This window comes from Psammomys obesus, unplaced genomic scaffold (assembly GCF_907164565.1).
Source record: "Psammomys obesus unplaced genomic scaffold, mPsaObe1.curated_primary_1811, whole genome shotgun sequence".
In the NCBI taxonomy this organism is placed as follows: domain Eukaryota; kingdom Metazoa; phylum Chordata; class Mammalia; order Rodentia; family Muridae; genus Psammomys; species Psammomys obesus.
In genome coordinates, this window is record NW_026596034.1 from 23,178,271 (window position 1) to 23,198,827 (window position 20,557).

The window sequence follows — 20,557 nt, forward strand, 5'->3', positions numbered from 1 at the left end:
TGTAGGTGTAGGTGTGTGTAGATGGCAGGTGTTAGGTGTTGGAGTGTGTGTGTGTGTGTGTGTGTGTGTAGGTGTGTGTAGATGGCGGGTGTTGGAGTGTGTGTAGGTGGCAGGTGTTGGAATGTGTGTGTAGATGGCAGGTGTTGGAGTGTGTGTGTGTGTGTGTGTGTGTGTGTGTGTGTGTGTGTGTAGATGGCAGGTGTGTTGAAGTCTTAAATGAGAGGTTCCTCTTCAGGATTGCTTGTACCCTGCCCAGCGCAGAGGCGCCCATGAATAACTTTACCTTTGAACTCTCCTTGCATTCAGCCCCTGATCCTTTGGATTTAGTGACAATCCTTAGCTGGCAGGAAGCTTTGATCCTTGGGGAGTCCACAGGAAGTCCTGTGGTGTGTGGGATTGGAGGAGGGCGGTTGCTAAGGTGGACCCATTAATTATGAAGAAGGCTTTGTTTAACACTCACTTACCTTTAAGAAAAAAAAAAAGTCCAGAGCCTGTAAGAGGAGCTTAGCCCTCAAGGATGCTGTGTGTTTGCAGAAGGTTACTGCTACTGAAGGACACAGCAGTTTGTGGGGGAATTCCTACCCACATCCTAGGAAGAGCAGAATGCTTCAGAACTTACCCTTTTAAAGAGGCAAAGCTGCCTTTCTTGGAGCAGTAGGTAGCTGTAGAAGGCCCAACCTGAGACCTACCCTATGGGAAAGAGCCAGCGCCTGACACTATTAATGATACTCTGCAGACAGGAGCCTAGTGTAACTGCCTTCTGAGAGGCTCCATTCAGCAGTGGATTGAAACAGATGCAGAGACCCACAGCAAACAATAGGCCAAGAGCTTGGGCAGTTTTGTGGAAGGGTGGGAGGAAGGATTGAGAGAGCCAGAAGGGTTAAGGACACCACAAGAAGACCTACAGAGTAAACTTGGGGGGCTCACAGTGACTGAACCACCAGCCAAAGAGCATGCGTGGGCTGGACCTAGGCCCTCTACACATATGTTCTTCATGTGGGTTCCCTAACAATGGGAGCAGGAATGGTCTCTGACTCTGTTGCTGGCCTTTAGATCCCTTTCCTGTAGCTGGGCTGCCTTGTCTGGCCTCAGTGGGAAAGGATACACTTAGGCCTGTTACAACTTGAGGTGCCAGGGTGGGTTGGTACCCCTTGGGGACCTCCCCTTCTCTGAGAAGAAAGAGGGAGAAACAGGACAGGGGTGTGAGGGTGAGACTGGAAAGAGAGGAGGGAGAAGGCTGGGATCAGGTTGTAAAATGATTAAATTAAAAAAAAAAATCTCTTAGGACTCTGAATATAGCTCGGCTGGCCAGGAAGTTGCCTGGCCCTGGGTTCAATCCCTGCGCTGCTTGGAACTGACAAGGTAGCACGTGCCTGTGCTCTCTACCTCTGGGAGAAGGCAGCACAGAGTTCCAAGACCGTTGGAAGCCAGGGACAGCAAGATGGCTCAGTGAATTTGCTGCAAGTTCAATTCCTGGGACCCGTGTATAAGAAGAGAACTGACTCCCATCCTTACACATGTGTGAGTCATGGCACATGCACATTCACATACATATACCCACATTAAAGAAATATAACTTTAATAATAAATATCATTTTTTAAACTAATTTTGTTTAGAAACTGCTTTGTCTCAGGTCACCAGGTCATTCGGAGCCTTGCTAAGGGATCCTGAAGGCATTCCTGGGTGGCACCCAATAAGTGTCTCAGTGAAGCCTCTTGCTGAGGAGGGGGTCCTGCCATCTCCAAAGGCAGGTGACTTCCTTTGGTCCAGATAATCAAGCAAACTGTTTGCCTCTCAGAGTAGAGATCTCACTGTGTGGTGCATGCCTGCCTCCCCACTGGGCTTTGGCTGCCAGAGGGACGGGTTCCTGGATTATTCATCTTTTAGCGTCAGTGTACTGCCTGGGGGCCATGTAGGCCCTTCATCATGATTACGCAGTGAGTAACCCAGAGGAAGAAGCTGTGCAGAGTCATCCTCTTTCTGGAATCATCTCACTTTCATTCTGCCAAAAAAAAAAAAAAAAAAAAGGATGAAGAGGCCAGTTAGTGGAGTGTGGGCGGTGCCTAGCGAGGCTCCGGTGCGCCTTCTCCAGTGTGTCATAGCAGCTCCGTGAGCAAGTCCATGGCGTGCCTCACAGCATCGTGGTGAGCTTGGTTTATGGGGCGCAGGACTTAAAGGAGCAACACTGGGAAAAGAAACAGACGTGGTAGGACTAACCGTGTAAAAATGTTCCCATGCAAAATCGAAACACGAGGCCCCAGTTAAAAGAGCAGCTAGGGAATAGAGAAATGGCACAGCCAGCGGTCGAGCGCTTGCAGAGAACCTGCTTCAATTCCTAGCACCCACACCGCAGCTCACAATTGTCCATAACTCCACTTCCAGATGCATGTAATAGTCAGGTAACCATGTAAGCAAAGCACTCATACACATAACATAAATGCATCTTTAAAAACATTTTTAAAAACAGGGAGGAAATGCCATTAATAATAAAATACAGTTTCCTTTTCTCTTCCATAATCTCACTTCACTTGTCCAGGTGTTTACTGAGTGCCTTGAAGTGTGAAGCAGTTGCATGCTTTCTGAACTTTATTCTGTGCAGTGTCAATCTTAAATGCAAATAGAAGTGTTTCATTCATACACAGAATCACAAAACTGCACAATGTGTGTCCCGTAGCTTGCACGTGCACATGCATTTCCGTCACTGAAAAATGGAAGATGCAAAAGTGAGCACCACTGTTTCGCTTCTTGATCTGAGCACCTGCTGTGAGTGAGGTACCTCTGTTGACTGGCTAGAGGGAGCAAGGACGATAGGTTGTCCAGCGTCTCTACGTCATTGTCTGTCCTGTAAATGTCTGGCTAAAACAAAAGTGAAAGAGTGAGAAAGGATGTTACCTGGGGTTCCCCGCTCATCTGTCTTTCTTAGGAAACCATTACCTTCGTTGTGTGGTGGGAACAGGTTCTAGTTGGGATGGAAAGCTGGGACTCTCGAGGCAGTCAGCACCTCTGTGTGCTCAGCTTTGAGAGTAACTGACCCATCGACCAGCTTCTGGCTGGGGTTGCTGAGCCCCCCACACCTGTAGTCTGTCAGTGTTGTGTCTGAGGGGGGTAATGACCACAGTCAGAAATTACTTGTGAGAGACTGCGTGCATCTCCTCTGCTCACATTCTTGCTCCATGGTTTCATCGGTTGTCAATTACAAGCCATAAATCCAATGAAAATTATTAGTTTTTAACATTTCTATAGTAGGTCATTAAAGCAGGCAGCATGGATCTTGGGGGACTAGATTGGTTATCTGGCACTGTTTGGTAGCTGTTGTTAGAATTATGAGGCTGGCCAGGAGTGGCATGTGTACCTTCAGTCCTTCATGAATATGTTACCCCATCTGCCAGAGGTACTGGGCCACACTGAAGAAGGCAAGACATGGACTTGGCATCAGTAGTATTCGTGATCTAATGAGGAAAACATTTTTAATTACATAATATCAATCCCAACATAAATGAAAACACAGTATCACAACAAATATTTAAATTATAATTGTGATAGGGATTGCAAACAGAATTTGAGAATAGTTAGACTTAGCTTGGCAGGCATTAGAGAGAAAAGCTCCCAAAAGGGGTATTGTGGGGGTGTGTGGAGGATAAACAGGTCTTGATGTAGCCTCCCAGCCTAAAGGACCAGCATGTACAAAGCTGTGGGGCAGGGAAGGAACTCTGCTAAGGAAAAAAGATCCACAGAACCAGAGCTCAGGCAGCCAGAGGGAGGCCAGGTGTGGAAAGAAAGGGCCCAGAGCTTTTTAGGGGGACCCTGTTCCCTGCCTGGACCCACTCATCCCCAGTGAATGAGTGGAGAGATTCTAATTTCTATAAGACATAATGTGGCACACTGAGGGGCTTGGAAGACTCTAGGCCAGACCATGTGTTTGTCACCCACCATTTCTGGTCATTTCTATTTGTCCTCTCTAGTTCACTAGACCCTTTCCTCTGACCTCAGCTGTCTGCTCTTAGGGCCTTAAATGTGTTCTGGTTTTCTCTGTTTTGTTTTTCACTTGCTTTGTTGTTGGTTGTCTTATCTTGAGACAGGGTCTCATTAGCCCAGGCTGGTGTTGAACTCACTACTATAGCTGAAGCCAGCCTTAAACTGCTGATCCTTCTGCTGCTACAGGAGCAGGGATCACAGCCAGGTGCCACCAGGCTGAGGCACGTTCTCTTCTGTACTGTCATGGGCTTGTCTTCTTTTTCCTGCTTCCTCTAATTCTTTCCAGGGCGGGCTTCTAGGTGTGGCCGTGACTGGCCTGGAACTTACTGTATAGACCCAGCTGGCTTCAGGCTCACAGAGGTCTGCCAGCTTCTGTCTACTGAGTATGTGTGCCACTGTGACCAGCCTTGACAAAACTGTTAAACTAGAACCAAGCACACCCAGAACCCTCAGAAGGATGAGGCATAGGGATCCCAAGCTAGAGACCAGTCTAGCTTAGAAAAACAAGGGGATGGTGAGATGGGTCAGTGGATAAAAGCTGTTGCCACCAAGCCATCTGCCCTCAGTTCTACCCTCAGGGTCCACACAGTAGGAGAGCGCCGACTTCATATGTGTGCTTGTACATACACACAGAGGACCCCAAGGCAACGATAGGCAGCCAGTCACTCTAGAAACAGTTGGCCCAGGCAGTCTTGTGTCTTTGTCCTGAGGCCTCTGCTATTTGACTGAAGAGAGGGTCTAGGAGCTCTACTGGGGCCTGGAAATAATGAGCAGCAGCCTAAAAACGAGGTGTTGCAGGTAAGAAACACCCTATGTGGACTCCTTCGTGGGCCACAGCCAGCTCTCCCTCCTTCAGGTTGAAAGGCCCCTGCACTCTCTTCACAAGGGAGCCTGAGATTGCTTCCAAGTGGACATGTGGTCATGACCCTGTCTCTCTGTCCAGGTGCTGAGCGATGTCCTCAAGGATCTCTATCGCCTGCTGAAGCATGTGGTGTGTTTGGAACCTGATGATGTGGCCAAGCTCCATGCCCAGCTGGCCCTGGAGGAGCTGGACGAGATCATGAGGAACTTCCTGTTCCCACCCCAGAAGCTAGAGAAGAAGATTGTGGTCCTGCCATAGACTGGGTCATAGGACATGGAAGAAGGCAGGGAGGGACCAAGCAGCCAAACAGTGGCCACACACCGCCCAGCAGGGGGCCTCCTTGGTGCAGGCAATATGGCAACCTTAAGGTAGCTTTATGGCGCTGGCCACATGGGTGTTCAGGGCTACCTTTGGAGAGCATCCATTTAGTCACTGTGCATCTGGCCCACAGCATATGCAGTTAGAAGAAAGATGGTGACTTCCATGTTATCAGTACACTATCCTGTGCCAGTTAGAGGATGCGGATGTCACTGGGAGCATCTTCTCACGGCTGGGGAAGCTGCTGCACAGGTCTATCTTGATGTTCTTTCATGGTGAGATGACCCCGCCTGTGACGAGGAGCAGGAGGAGCTATCTGGGTATGCAGCTGTGGGGAAGGGAAGGCAGCATTATTAAACACAGAAAGGAATAAAGTTACCTTGGCTGGAATGCCTTTGTGAAGCTGGTCGTCGAGCTGGTTGACTTTCAGAGAAAGAAGGGTTAGCCCTGATTGTCGTCTGCACCCATTTTCTTTTGCTCCCTCTGTTTTCACTTGGAGCTGCCATTCAGTCTTCAGCTCCTCTGCAGGGCGAATGCGGAGACAACGGACTGGTCTAAGAAAGGCAGGCAGAAAGTGTGTTACACATGGGAGACCTGTCGCCCACTTATTGAAACAATTTCAGGTTACTAGCTCATGTATTTATATATTTAGGTGTTTTCATTGCTCCTAACGGGAAGACAAAAAAGAAAGAAAAATACCTCAGTGCCTAAAGTACTTAGCATGTAAGCACGAGGACCTCAGCTCAATCCCCTGCATCCATGTAAAAAAAAAAAAAAAAAAACCGAACTAACAAACAAAACAAAAAGAAAGGTGGACAGTGCTTCCTAAGGAACAGCACCCAAGGCTGTCCTCTGGTCTGCACACACACACATAACAGTGTGTGTGTGCCCTCGCCTACAGGAACCTTCACACAGAAAAAAGAAACTGCTGGTTGCTTCAGATAAGCCCCACGCTGTTGCCTACCCCTTTGGAAGATTAATTTGGAGTTTGTTGCTCCAAGCTAAGCTTGGAACTTTGTCGTGGGACTTTATCTCGACTCTCTGGGGTGTCCTGCTCTAAGGAAAGCAGAACTCAGGCTCTGGCAGTTCAAGTGATTGTGGTGTTGACACACTTGTGTGGCAAGCGTCAACAACAAGCCAGATTACACACAGTTGCCAGCTCAGCCTTCCTGATAGGTATTGGGATTCCAACCAAAGCAGACCTGGCCTCCAGGTTCTCCCAGCATCCCTCAGTCCCTGCCTGTTACAGGGCATGGATGGTGTACCCAGCCCTCTACCCTGAACCTTCCAGCCCAGAATGAGGGCTTCCTCTACCCCAGTGGCTCTTCACTACATAATCCAAACATTTTGGTTTCTCTCTCTCTGCTCCATTCCTTCTTCTCCCTCCACCTCCCCTCTTCCCCTCTCCACACCTCCTTCTGTCTCCCTCTGCATGGCAACTTCACTGACCCCTCCTGTGAGGTCAGTGTACCCACCTGAGAACTGCCCCGATATACCTGCATTTTTAGCTCTAATTTGGTTTGAATTGGCTCATTTCTTTGGCAGAGATAACCTATCAGAAAACAGTCCCATAAAGGTGCAAATCACTGTTACAAACCACAGCTACTATAGCAATCGAAGGGTTAGAACAGGGCTGCTGTGGGGTCACACCTTTGATCCCATCACTCAGGAGGCAGAGGCAGACAGATCTCTAAGTCTGAGGCTGGCCTGCTCTACATAGCCAATTCCATGCCAGCCAAGGCTACAATAGTGAGGCTGTCTTAAAAAAAAAAATAGAGCCAGACAATAGGGATGCACAGCCTCGATCCCAGCACTCAGGAGGTAGAGACAGGCAGATCTCTGAGTTCCAGGAGAGCCCGTGCTACACAGAGAAATCGTGTCTCAAAAATTTAGAACAAGGGTCATTGAATGTTTTAAAGGAATATTTCTATTCAACTAGGATAGCAGCATTAGTTTGTATTTTTCAAATCAAGAATGTCTATAAAATCAGGGTTGGAGCTTTTTAAGACAAGGATTTCCTTTGATGCCCTGGACAGTCCTTAAAAAAAAAAAAAAAAATCCTTGTTTCTTAGCCTTTAGAATACATACAACCTAGGGCTGGAGAGCTGGCTCAGCAGTTAAGAGTGCATACTGCTCTTGCAGAGGACTCAATTTTTAGTTCCTGACACCCACATCAGGCAGCTCACAATGACATGTGACACAAGCTCCAAAGGATTGACACCTCTGGCCTCTAAGGTCACCAGCACTCAACATGCACATACCCACACAGAGACACACACATAATTGAAAATATTTTTAATTACATATATTTTTTTAATGTTATGTCTGAAGCTGCAGCCTGCTTTAGACATAACCCTGGTTGCATATGTCAGGCAGTCTGACTGTCCACTACATTCACATCAGTGCGTTGCAGTGCTGAGCATGTTCTTTAATGACTTTGAGGGACTTCTCCATCATAGGCCCCTCAGAGCCTCTTTGGTCCCTTCATCTCTCTGTATGAACTAACTCTTAGTTTGAACTATTTAGCAAAGGACTGAAGGTATTTGATTTTATTGATTTTTGAGGTGCTCAATTTGAGAGAGTAATTTTTTCCTGATTTCATTATCAAATTCAAAGGGAACATTATTTAGTGTAACTCCTTCTAAACATACCCAAATTATTAAAAATTATCAAATAACTCTTCTAAGCCAGGCATGGTAGTTAATGCTTATCACTACAGCACTCAGAAGGCTGAGGCAAGAGGGTTAGCGAGTTCAAAGTCATGTTTGGCCTACACAGTGAATTCTAAGACAGCTTGGATCACAGTATGAAATGCTGTCTAGAAACAAACAAACAAACAAACAAAAAAAACCCAGAAAAATCATAGGGGCCAAAGAGGGTGAAGAGGCAGCTCAGTTGGTGGAATGTTTGCCTAATATACACAAAGCACTGGATTTGATCCCCAGTGCCTGGAAAATCAGACACCACAGCGTAAAACAGCAAAAGGAGCATAAGTTTAAAGCCATCCTCAGCTATATAGTGCTAGCCTGTGCTACATGAGACTTTCAGTTATAATTTTTGTTGTAAATTTATTCATGTGCATATTGTGTTTGTAAATGAAAAGCTCTAGAGAAAGAGACTAGTGGGATAGAAAAAGCACAAATTTAAATTCTAATTCCATCTGGTCCTGGGGACACAGACCTGCTATCCCAGACTCTGGGGAGTTAAGGCAGAAGGGTGACAAGCTCAAGGCCTGCCTGGCTGCAGTGAGTTCATGGAGACTCTGGGAGGGCCTGTCTCAAAATAAAAATATAAAGAGAGCCAGGTTGCCTCAATGGAGGCCCTCCGCTCAGTCCTCACCACTGCAAATAAATAAATGGCACAAAACACTATGGCACATGACAGAAAGTAATGCTTGCCTGCGTGACGGATCCTGAGAGGTAGAGGTCTTTGTCATCATCGCCCCCCCCCCCCCCCCCGGTCTCTGTCGTCCTCTCTCGGGTCAGGTCTCTTCTGCTGCCCTTAACAGCCTCTCCATCCCCCATCTGTCTACCAGGCCTGACAAGAGTTCAAATCCCAGGATCCACATGACAAAAGGGAAAAACTGATTCCCTCAAGTTGTCCTCTGACTTCCACACGTACCATGGCACAAGAACATCCCCTCCCCAGTAAATGAATGTAATAAAAAAAAAAAAAAATTATTTTTGTTGTTAATGTTCTAGGAAAAAGTAAAGTCAGGAGTGAGGATTGTGAGTGTCAGGGGTGGAGCTGCAGTCTTTGTTGGTAGCTCTGAAAGCCAAAGAGGTGAAGGGTTGACCACAGAGACGTGGGTGAAGGGAACAGCAGGTGTGAAGAGCTGGGTCCCAGACAGACCAAGAGGAAAGGGCAGGGAGGGGGTGGGGAGGTAAGAGAGGTGTTCACTGCAGACCAATTTCCCCAAAGCCACTTTCTTCAGCTTGTTTCGGGAAAGTGCCGAAAAGCTAATGCGGTATGTGTTGTGAAATTGGGAATAAATACAACCACACGAAGCCCTTCTGTTTTCTCCTCGGTCACAAGAAAGCAGCAGGCAGATCCTGCTCCCTCCCCTCCCCCCAGTTTGGCTTCCGTTGCTCCTCCAACAGCAGAAAGAGGACAGCAAGTGTATGATCTGCCCACCGTCCCTGTCCTGTCCCTTTGTCTCAGAGGACACCTGAATGGAGTGCCGCCGACTCTCACCAGGGGTTTGGAAGGGTGGCCATGACATGGGAAAGTTGACTAGTTTTCAGAAATAAGCTGGGGGCGATCCGTCTGACTGACCTGTTAAAACTAGAGAGAGATTCGTGTGTGTCCCCGGAGCGGGATTTCTATGGCACCAGAGTAAAAATGGCAGCCGAGTGCTGAATGGGTGTTGACAGCTGGCCACCTTTATTCCCTGACTGGGTGGCTGCCTTCCCTGAGCCCCCGCAGTGGCCATGGCCTACAGGGCCTGGCTGTGTCCTGCTGCAGGCTGGCTGGCTCACGCTGCAGTCACATGTGCAGCCTCACTGCAGTGCTGCACTGCACCTCTGACTTCAAGCATCACCCTGCCCTGAGCTCAGTGTCCGCTTTGTTTGGGGGCTGGGAATGGGTCTCAGCTCTGCTGAGCCGCAGCCTCTTCCCTGCTGGCCAGCTCAGGCTGTGCTCCCCGCAATCTGGCAAGGGAAAAGGGAAGCCAGACCCTCACATCTGCTGGGAAGGACTCTGGTCTCTTAGCATTTGAGAGTCATCCCTGGCCCCTCCCACAGTTCTTCTTAGTGATGCCAAAGCTTCCTTTCTGCCCCTCCGACAGGTGACTCTGTGGTATCCAAGGACCACAGAGTAGCAAAATCAGTTGCTCTGTTTCCTTCAGTTTGGACACCTAGTTTGCAGAATCTCCCTTGCAGTTACATATGGTTGTGGGTTAAATTAGTTTGCTGGATTTAGCTGGCCAAGGTACTGCTTACTACCTTAGAAGATGGCCCATGAAGTACCATGGATACTGCTGGAGCTGCTTCTCCATTGAAGCAAAATCCCTTTATGCTGGGAGTAGAGCTCAATGGTAGAGGGCTTGCCTGGCATGCATGAGGCCTGGGTTCAACCCCTAGTACACAGACAGACTGGGGGGAGTGGGAAGTAGCAATCAGAATCACAGTTTCATGAATTTGAATTGAAAACTGCAAACTTGGGGCTGGAGAGATGGCTCAGAGGTTAAGAATACTCACTGTTCTTCCAAAGGTCCTGAGTTCAATTCTCAGCAACCACATGGTGGTTCATAACCATCTGTAGTAAGATCTGGTATGCAGGCAGAATGTTGTATAAATAGTAAATAAATCTTTAAAAAAAGAAAGTAAGAAAAGAAAAGTACAAATTCGAGTGTTACCCCAGACCTATGGTGGTTTGAATGAGAACGGCCCTCATAGGTCATATGTTTGAATACTTGATCCCCAGTTGGAACTGTTTAGGTAGGATTAGTAGGTGTGGCCTTGATGGAGGAGGTGTGTTGCTTGGGGTTGGAGAGATGGCTAAGCGGTTATGAACACTGGCTGCTATTTCAGAGGGCTTCCTTGATGGCTCCACTTGATAGACTAACCAGGGGCTCTCCCGTGAACCAAGCACTCGCCTGATTGGACTAGTCCAACCTTCTCTAAGATTTGTCTCCTCCTCCACACACAGCTTAACCTGACGTTCATGTGAGTGCTGGGGGGGCAAGGGCTGCCCATGGAGCAGTAAAGGAAGACACACAACACACATGCCCCCCAACATACGTGTACACACACACAATATGTATATGCCCCTCTGTACACACACAAACACAAAGGTACCTGTGACACACATACTCCGCAGGGTCAGGTTCAGCCTGTGACCCCAGTGAGAATAGTGACTGGTAGCAATGGCAATGGCAATAACCATAGTTATTACTACAGAGTTTCTTTCTTTTTTTGCTTTTTTGTTTTTGTTTTTCAAGACAGGGTTTCTCCGTGTGGCCTTGCCTGTCCTGGAACTCATTCTGTAGAGCAGGCTGGCCTTGAATTCATTGAGGTCCATCTGCCTCTGCCTCCCAAGTGCTGTGATTAAAGGCGTGCGCCACCACCACTCAGCTGCTGTAGTTTCTTCTGCCCTCCTGTGCAATTGACAGTCACTAACACACTTACTTAATCACTCACACTGGGCCTCTGAGGTAGATATTGTTCATTATTTGGTTTTGTTTGAGATGGGGTCTGTTGGAGTTCAGGCTGGCCTCGAACTCACTGTGAGGATGAAGATGGCCGTTAACTGCTGAGCCTTCTGCCTCTGCCTCCGGAATGCTAGATTATTGGCATGTACCAGCTGAGCTAGGTCTTATTATTTCTGTTTTACAGATGGGAAAATGGAAATCTCCAAGAGGTTAGTTGCTTGTTTGGATTGCACAGCTAACAAGAAGTAGGCAAGCCAGTATTTGGAGCAGGCAGTGTGGCTCCAGGACTCTGCTCTAACCACTGTGCTTTGATGCCATCCCACTCCGTTCTCGGTGTCAGGGATATATTTCCCTGCTTGCTTAAATGGACTGCCTATGTTAAGACTAGCTTTACCCGCAGTTCCTTAAAACAGTGCTATCTTAGGCTAAGGAGTAGAGGCTCAGTGAGACCCTGTCCTAAAACCAAACCATGGAACAGTATCCTCGTACCTGAGAACCCAGCCTAAGACAACTAAGCCTGCCAGTACTGACCGTCTCTACTTTTTGACCAGAGAGAGTTGTCCCCCACCACCCCGCCCCGAGACAGGATTTCTCTGTGTGACAGCAGCCCTGGCTGAAACTCACAGAGATCTGCCTGCCTCTGCTTCCAGATTGCTGGGATTACAGGTGCGCCCCCAACACCTGGCTGACCTTTATAGTTTTTGTGGAGACTAGAAACTAGGTTTGTTTAAGTTCTTAGCCCCTCTCCCCAACACTTTAGTGGCTTTAATTCCTTTAATTTTTTATAGCGTTCTTAGATTAAAACAGAGTTCTAATACTGCCCCTCTGAATATCAAGCCACACACATACAAACCAAGAAAAATATAACACTCTGGGCATGGTGGTTAAGCCTGGAAGGCCAGCATTTGAGACATAGAGGCAGATGATCTCTGATTTCAAGGACAGTCTGGGTTACCTACTGAGACCCTGTCTCAAAAAAGATAAGAACTAGCTGGGCAGGGTGGCCCAGGCCTGTAATCCCAGCACTGCCAGGTGGAGGCAGAGGCAGGTGGATCTCTGTGAGCTCGAGGCCAGCCTGGTCTACAAAGCGAGTCCAGGACAGCCAGGGCTACACAGAAAAACCCTGTCTTGAAATAAACAAATTAAAAAAGAAAAAAAAAAGAAGGAAGTGTTCTTTTGTGAGGATTGTTTAACCCTTTCATCTCCTGTAAGGGAGCTCAGTTCTCAGACTTCATTTTCACAATGATGATGGATTGGGGGGGAAGGGAGGAGGATGGGGAGAGAGAGGTAGGAGAGGGAGAGGGTGTGTGTGTGTGTGTGTTGTGTGTTGCCTGTATGTGTATATGGTTACCACATGCATGCAGACTAGAAGTGGGCATCAGAGCCCCTGGAACTGTAGTGACTGACAGCTGTGCACTGCCTGATGTGGACGCTGGGAGCCAAACCCAGGTCCTCTGCAAGTGGTAAGGGCTGAGCCATCTGTCTAGCCCAAGACAATGGATCGTTTTGAATTGCTGTTCCTTGCAGGGTACTCAGGACATATCCACAGAGCTGTAAATAGAGCTATTCCTTTAGAGAGGAAAATAATGCTGGGTGAACGGTTTTCTTAGGGAGGAGGGAAAATAAGATCCAGAGAGGTGAGTTCCTTTCCTGTGTATTTTTTGGTTGTGGCTTTGTTGCTATTGCTTTGTAAACAAGGACTCACGTAGCCTAGGCTGTCCTCAGACTTGCTGTGTAGTTGAGGCTGATCTTGAACTACTGCTCCCCCTGCCTCCGCCTCTGAAGTGCTGGGATTACATTCGCCACAAGCCCAGCTTCAGAGGCAAATTCTGCACACAGAAGGAGGAGCAAAAAGAACTGAGGGTCAGAGATAGGAAACCCTCCGCCCAGGGGTCAGCCAGCTGAACTGAGCTCAGAAAGGTGAGTCCCAGAGTTGAATCAAGAGGAGGCAGTCTGCACCTGTGGGGGCCGTGGGGGCTCCTCTCCACTGAGGACCTAGAAAAACCGCTGAGCCTTTAAGTGGTTTACTAAATGATGTAATGCTTCATCTCCACTGTGTACCTTCCAAGCTGAAGGCAGCTCAGAACCGTGCCTGGGTGGGGCTTTTCTGGGGTGCAGCCCTAGGCCTCACACGCACAGGTAGGCACCTGGTGCTGGGGAACAAAGCCGCCCTGCAGTTCAGAGCCTCTAGCAAGAAGGTCCCGCAAATACACAATGCACAGCCCTTGATTGGACCACACACCACTCTCAAAACTCAAAACCTATAGGAATCTTAAAGAAAGGCCAGCCTGAGCCAGATGTGTTAGTACAGGCCTGGAAGCCCAGCTCTTGAGAGGTAGAGGCAGGAGGATCAGGAATCCAAGGTCATCTGCAGCTACATAAGGACTTCAAGGCCAGCAAAGCCTGCATGAGACCCTGTAGCCAAGAAAGAGGGGGACAGAGAAATGAGCTTGAAAAATGGGTTGTTTTTACTTAAAGGAGAATATGTTAATGCTGATAGTCCAAGAACTGGGGTGAAATGACCCCACTTCCCCACCAAAAAGTCTTGTTCAGAGATCTCAAAGAGCAAAGCCTTTACTCAGTCAAGTAGCTATTTCCCCATGGCCAAAACTAGGTCCATGTAAGTCACTGAGCTGCCCCTCATGAGCCTCTGCGCACCACCCTTCACCCAACCTTTGGGCCAAGAACTCCCCTAAAATCCAGATGTTCTGTGATGTAGTCAATGAAAGTGACTAAAGGTTGTCTGAGTTGCTCCCGCAAAGAACTGGCTGCTTTCCTGACTTCAAGAAAAGGAGCAAGCTGCACTTTACTAATGAAAAGGGTGTTGGAATCTCGCTTTAGGAGCATCAGAGAGGCCTAGAGACACGGAGGCCCAGGGACCCAGAGGCCCAGGGACTAAGTAGCCTTATCCCTGCTCTCCTTGGTTCTGGCTTTCCTTCCTGATTGCCAGTTCAAAAATGCACCCTTTTTACTTTCTTCCTTCTGGCTCTGAGGCCATTATTACACTATGTAATATGTTTCTGCATATTTTATGTATTTCTGTTTTATGGATGGTTTGATGGGTGTTGTGCTACATGTATGCCTGTACATCACGTACTGCCTGCTTCCTGCAGCACAGGGCATCCAGTCCCCTGGGACTGTAGTTACAGATGGGTATGGGTGCTGGGACTGAACCCGGGTTCTTCGGAAGGGCAGCCAGCGCTCTTAGCCACTGAGCCATCTCTCCAGCCCTTCATTGTTAGGCCTGTTTTAGGTCAGTTAGTTCAAAGAGGTGCCTATCATTATGGCCTGTAGTGCCAGAGAACAAGTGGGTTGCACTGTTCTGAGCTCTGGAGCACACTGCCAGAGTGGCTGGCTCTCACTGGCTTCTGGGTGCAGAAGTACCCTGGCAAATCTCACCCAAGGAGAACCCTTGGGATGCCCGCCCAACCCGGGATGCATAATAGTCACCTGAGATACAGAAAATATTCAAGCCCGGGGCCTACCCCAGTGGCTTGGAGAAAATTGATCTGGGCTGGGTTGCAGCCATTAGTGCTTTTTTAAAAAAGTCTCATGGGCTTTAAAATTTTAATTTATAACAGACAGGAGTGAGAACCACTGTATTGGTTGTGTCTGTCTGTGTGTGTGTTAGCTCCCTAAGTCTGCTGCAGAGAGCTGGGAATTTTGAGGAGCCCATTTCTACACAGGCACGGGGATGGCTCGCTGTCCTCAGCTCCTCACGGAAGGCTTTTGAATGGTTCAGTTTTGGACCTCCCCTGCGACAGTGATAAATAATGCTCTTAAGCCAGAAAGAAGACCAACAGCAGAAGTACCACCATATTAAGAGTTATAATTGATGAACTGGAGATACAGCCAGTGGTGGAGCCCTTGCCCTGCATGTGTGAGGCCCTGGGCTTGATCCCCGGCACAGCGAAAACTAATGATCTGAGGGGCTGCTGCACACAGGGTTGCGTTGCATTAAGGTCTGGGGGAGTGTGTGTGTCCATCTAGAGCCAGAGTAAAGTCATGCACATGCGTGGTGCGGACTAGTGCATGGCTACTTACATGGAATAGGCCTATAAGCTCCCAAAGGAGAAAAGACCCCGGGCTGGGAAGACACTGGGTTTGAGAAGTACTTTCTTTAGGGAGAGCTTCTTTCTGGGAGCCTCCTGGAGCCTCTGTTCAGCATTCCTGTCCTGGTGGTGGTTGTTTTGTCAACTTGACGTAAGCCATCTGGGAAGAGCAACTCCACGGAGACAATGCCTCTCAGATTGCCTGTAGGTAAGTCTGTGGGGCTTTTTCCTGATTAATGATTGCCATGGGAGGGCCCAGCTCATCATCGTTGTGGGTGGTAAGGGAAGCTGGGGTATATAAGAAAGCAAACTGAGCAAGCCCTGAGGAGCCAGCAAGGAGGCAGGGTCCTCCATGGCTTCTGCTTCAGTCCTGCCAGGGCCCTGCTTTGAGTACCTGCCCTGACTTCCCTCAGTGATAGCGTCCCGAGAGTTGTAAGCTGAAATGAACCCTTTTCTCCCCAAGTTGCTTTTGTTCGTGGTATTTTCCACAGAAATAGAAACCCTAAGACACTACCCATCCCTCATCTGGGGTGTCCGGGAGGAGCAGGCTGTGCGCCAGGCAGCCTGTGTCCTTCTGTGGTCTTCACTGGCACAGCTCAGTGCATCCCTCCCTCCCCTGCTAACTCCTCGAAGAGCAGGGGGAAGATTTCCATGTTGCCAACCAGCCAGGGGTTCTGCTGTCACCAAGTTAAATCTGCAACTCTGTTGCTTTCATTGCAGACTGAGATTTTGAAACCCTTCTCACGCACCTGCTCCCAGCATAGAAGGGATGTCCTTGAACTCAGAATTCTAACCATTTAGAAATGACTTGTTGGGCCTGTGAGATAGCTCACCAGGTAAAGCGTGCTTTCTGTAGACCCTGCAGACTGGAGTTTGATCCTGCAGACCGCATGGTAGAAGGAAAAAGCTGACTCGCAAGTTGTCCTCTGACCCACATGTGCTGCGGCATGCCTACAGCTGCATACATAATAAATAAATAAAAATGTACTAAAGGGAAAAGTAAGGGAGCTGGAAGATGGCTCTGTGGTTAAGAACACTTGCTGAGCCAGGCAGTGGTGGTGCACACCTTTAATCATGGCACTCGGGAGCAGGGACAGGTGGATCTCTGAGTTCAAGGCCAGCCTAGACTACAAATGAGCCCAGGATAGGCCAGGCTACCCAGAGAAACCCTGTTTTGAAAACAAAATTAAAAAAAAAAAAAAACCCAAACAACAACAGAAAGAATACTTGCTGCTCTTGCAAAGGACTTAAGCCCAGTTCCCAGCACTGATGAGGGCACTTAAACATTTAGCCATCTTTCTAGTCCCTAACTCACACAATTAGAAAGAAAACAGTGGAGAATATTCATAGAAAAATGGAGACATTATCATTCATAACTACACCTTTGTGTTCTATGTATTTATTTAACAGTGTACATACATGAACTTCTGGATTAAGTGTGTTCCCTTCATGAGCATAACTTTTAGGGCTGTACAATATTCCTTCAAGAAGATAGATGATAGTTAACGTCGGGAAAAAGACAGAAAGGAAAGATGGCTACACAAAGCCTTTTCTCTTAGGGATTAATTTAAGGGGTTGTCGGTCTGGTAAGCCCTAATTCTGACCTTCAAGGCCGCATGAAAGAACCTGGTTACCAGCAGAGCAATTCCCTAACAAACGGTTTCAACTGTAGCCAGGCAAGGTGTCCAGAAGAGGGGGGAGCTACAACAGGACAGCCTTGTGTGACAGTAGCCACCTGCTGTCCTCAAGGAGCGAGCTCTCCGCTTCGAACTGAATTATGTACTAAGTAAGACTGTGACTTATACTGCTCAAGGAGAAAAACCTCTTTAGTCAGTAAACAAACATTGCTACTATTGTTTTGTTTTTTGAGACAGGATCTCTCTAGCTCTGTCTATCTTGGAACACTATGTAGACCAGGCCGACCTCAAACTCACAAAGATCTGCCTGCATCTACGTCCTGAATGCTGAGATCACACCTGACTCAGGCTAGTCTTGAACACACAGGGTCACGTAATCCTTCTGCCTGGGCCTCCCGAGCAACTGAGATCATAGGCGCGTGTGTAACCTTAGAAGCTGTCTTAAAATGAACCTGTGTTGTCTTGTCGTCTACAGTTAGGAGGCTCCACAGCTTGGCGAACTCTTCTTTTTCATTATTCTTCATCCTGCCATCAGCTGTGCCCGCAGGGGCTGACACTGTCACCTTCTGAGGCAGCACCCACGGTTCTCATCACTGCCCCCTCTCTCTCAGCCCTCTCTGGGCTTTTTTACCTCTCAAATCTCTCAGGCCTTCCTTCTCACCCTTAGCACTGGGTGCTACCTGTGGCCCAGCCGCTCTATTAACAGCGCTTGGAGCCTGTGAACAACACCAAAGCCAACACCAAAGTCACAGGCAGTCTGCCCCTAGCCACCACCTTTTCAGAGCAGACAGACTCCACCAGCTGTCACAGCTGGAAGTTCGGTGGGGTAACTGCCTTGTTTCACCCAGGCCCCCTTTGCCATTCTGCAAACTACAGCCTGTTCCTGGAAGCTTGTCTTCCTGTCTAGAATGTTCTCCGTGGACCTCTGTCCAACTCAGATCCAACAGAGATCTCCCTTCTGACAGCCTTGACTTCTTCCAGCTACATCGTCCCATCACCATCCATCACAGCCAGCTGTGTGGCACATGCCCACTACCACCCTGGAGGCTGAAGCAGAAGGATCACCAAGAGTCTAGGGTAGCTTGGGCTATACAAAATACACCTTGCCTCAAAAAAAGGCAGGAGAAGGAAAAAAAAAAAAAAAAAAAAAGAAAAACATTCAATTAGGAACTGCTTCTTGGGACAACTTGATTTCGCAAGTGGATTTGTCTTCAGCGTGGATAATGTTCCCTAGGGTGCTAACTAGCCTGAGGCCGCTCTGCTCTAAGCAGGTTTCCCACGTGTGTTGAGTGAGTGTGGCCTGAATCTTCTGAACCAGAGTGGGGGGCTTAGTGTCTGGAGCCTGTGTGCAAGCCAATTCAGCATCAATTGAATGCTCATTTGTAAGTGACTGGGTATGGAATTAACCCTATTTTTACATCCCTTGTGGTATGCAGAGATAAACTCCAAGCATTAATGTGTCAACCCCTTTGCGACTTTCCAGTGAAGGGATAAATGCAAACAGGGACCCTCAAACTGGATGCTAATTACTGGAAATCCTCCAGGGCCCAGCCAGCCTTACAACGCTAAAAACAGTTTTTATCTGCCAGTTTTTATCTACCAGTTTCTAGCGAGCACATCAGAAAAGGAAAGCAAAGCCAGTTGGTATGGGCAGGGTGCTGGCCATCCTTTTTGGGCCCACGGTTCCTGTGGAAGGTCTTAGTGACTGGCAAGGGTGTGCTGAGCCAGCCCCGCCTAGAGCCAGTGGAGTGGCCTAGGGGCCTGAGCCTCCGTGTGTGACCTCTGTCCTCCATGGGGCCAATGCACCCACTCTTGGCTGCTTATTTCCCTTGATCTAAAATGTTGCATATTGCAACTCTGGGAGGGAAGGGGGAGGATCAAATGGATCCCTAAACCCCTGGCCCTTCCAGACTCTGATGCCTCTGGGTGTAGCATGGGTGGCCGTGCCGTGGGCTCCTAGGATCTGTAATAGCATCAAGCCAGATACTGTTTATCTAAACACCAATTAGAAACTGCCTGGAACTGAACACAGGCAGGATGGGCCCATGCAGCCACCTCAGCGGAGGCTGACTGTGGCTCGCCTTGTACTTTCTCAGGGACTCTGCACATCTTGGAACAGTCCAGTCCTCTAACCTCCGTTCTACAATGGAGACTTGAGGTTTGCTGTCATTGGCAGTGGCAGAACAAGCCGACAGGCTCCTGAGAGACTACTTCTCTGAGTATCTCTGAGTATCTGTTGGCTGCAGCAGGGTGAGGCCATCAGTAGCTCAGCATGCATGCCACCTCGGGTTCAGTATGAGCCTTTATTTCTGTATTGCATCTATTTCTTTATTGTGGATGTGTCTGTCACTTGTGTGGAGGTCAGAGGAGGGCTGTGGTTGCTGCAGCTCTCTGCTTCCAACATTTGAGTCTCAGATTGGAATTCAGAACTCAGGTTGGGCCGGAAGTGTCATCACTCACTGGGCCATCTCAACAGCCCTTTAAGAGCACACTCTTTGGAGCTGGAGATTAAACTCAGTGCTTACCAAGAATGCACAAAGCCCGGGATTCAGTCCCCATTGCTGAATAAACTGGGTGCGGGAAGCCTTCACCTCCCTTCTGAGTTAAAGGAAGGAGGATAAGACGTTCAGGGTCATCCTTGGCTGCATAGGAAGGTCAAGGGCCCATCCTGGGCTAGAGACTCTGTCTCAAAGTAACAAAACGAACTCACCGCCCAACCTTTTTAACCCATGCAGTGATGTCTCTCCTGAAGCAGGGTGAACCGTTTTGACTTTGCCAGGATGGGAGGTATGCCAGGGTGGCTGTGGCTAAGTGACTTGAGGGCCTGTGAGCATGTCTGAGAGGGGCAGCGTAGACCGCAGCTCACGTGCTTATCGGATGGTTTCGGCTGGCAAAGTTCTCTTTGATGCTTGGAAGACACAAACTCATTTTTAAAACCAGTCTTTAGTAATCATTTCTCTTCAAGTTTTTCTGAGATGTAAAAGCTTGAGGTCTCCAGCTGGTTCTAGAGTTTCTACCTCTGCTAACGCTTCTCTCTGCTGCTGGACCCCTCTCCACTTCAGGGACCAGGGACCAGGGTCCTACCATCGAGGAAGTCAAATGGAAACTTAAGAGGTCGGGAAGTCGGAAATGAAGGTGTGAAGGTGGCGAGGAAGAAGTTTAGGCTTTAAGACCGGAACCTCCTGGTTCCTGCTAGACCAATCTGCAGCTTTTGCAAACAGCCTTAATGCCATCAGCGCCCCACTGAGGAATTCAAAGCTCAGCCTGTCACAATTAACACCTTTGAGCAGCCTCTTCCTATTTGACAGTTTTTCCTCTTCTGCTTCTCTCTCTTGCCACCGGGAAAGCTCCGTGGTTTTAGGGAGTCCCCTCACATAGCTGGCCGCCCCTCGGCGAGCAGAAGTCGGGGGAAGATCCGCTGAGCTAGCCAGCCTGCAGGGTGAGTGGGTTTCCTGGCTTCGGGAGCGGGGCGTGGGGGCGGGGCCGCGCAGGAACGATTCACGGGTCACATGGAAAGTTCACGGCACTTCGGGTTCTGCGGACAATGAGCACCTCTCCAAG

The 20,557-nt window shown here is 48.6% G+C and overlaps 1 protein-coding gene across 2 annotated transcripts in view; it reads left to right on the forward strand.

The window, feature by feature from the left end:
- Positions 1–5,534, forward strand: part of Tango6 (transport and golgi organization 6 homolog) — a 168,876-nt gene extending 163,342 nt beyond the window's left edge. For both annotated transcript variants that reach the window (XM_055621412.1, XM_055621413.1), the window contains exon 18: positions 4,920–5,534. In XM_055621412.1, coding sequence (XP_055477387.1) covers positions 4,920–5,096 — 177 coding nt within the window. In that variant the 3' untranslated portion in view covers positions 5,097–5,534. The remainder of the gene's footprint in view (positions 1–4,919) is intronic.
- Positions 5,535–20,557: the final 15,023 nt, after the last annotated feature.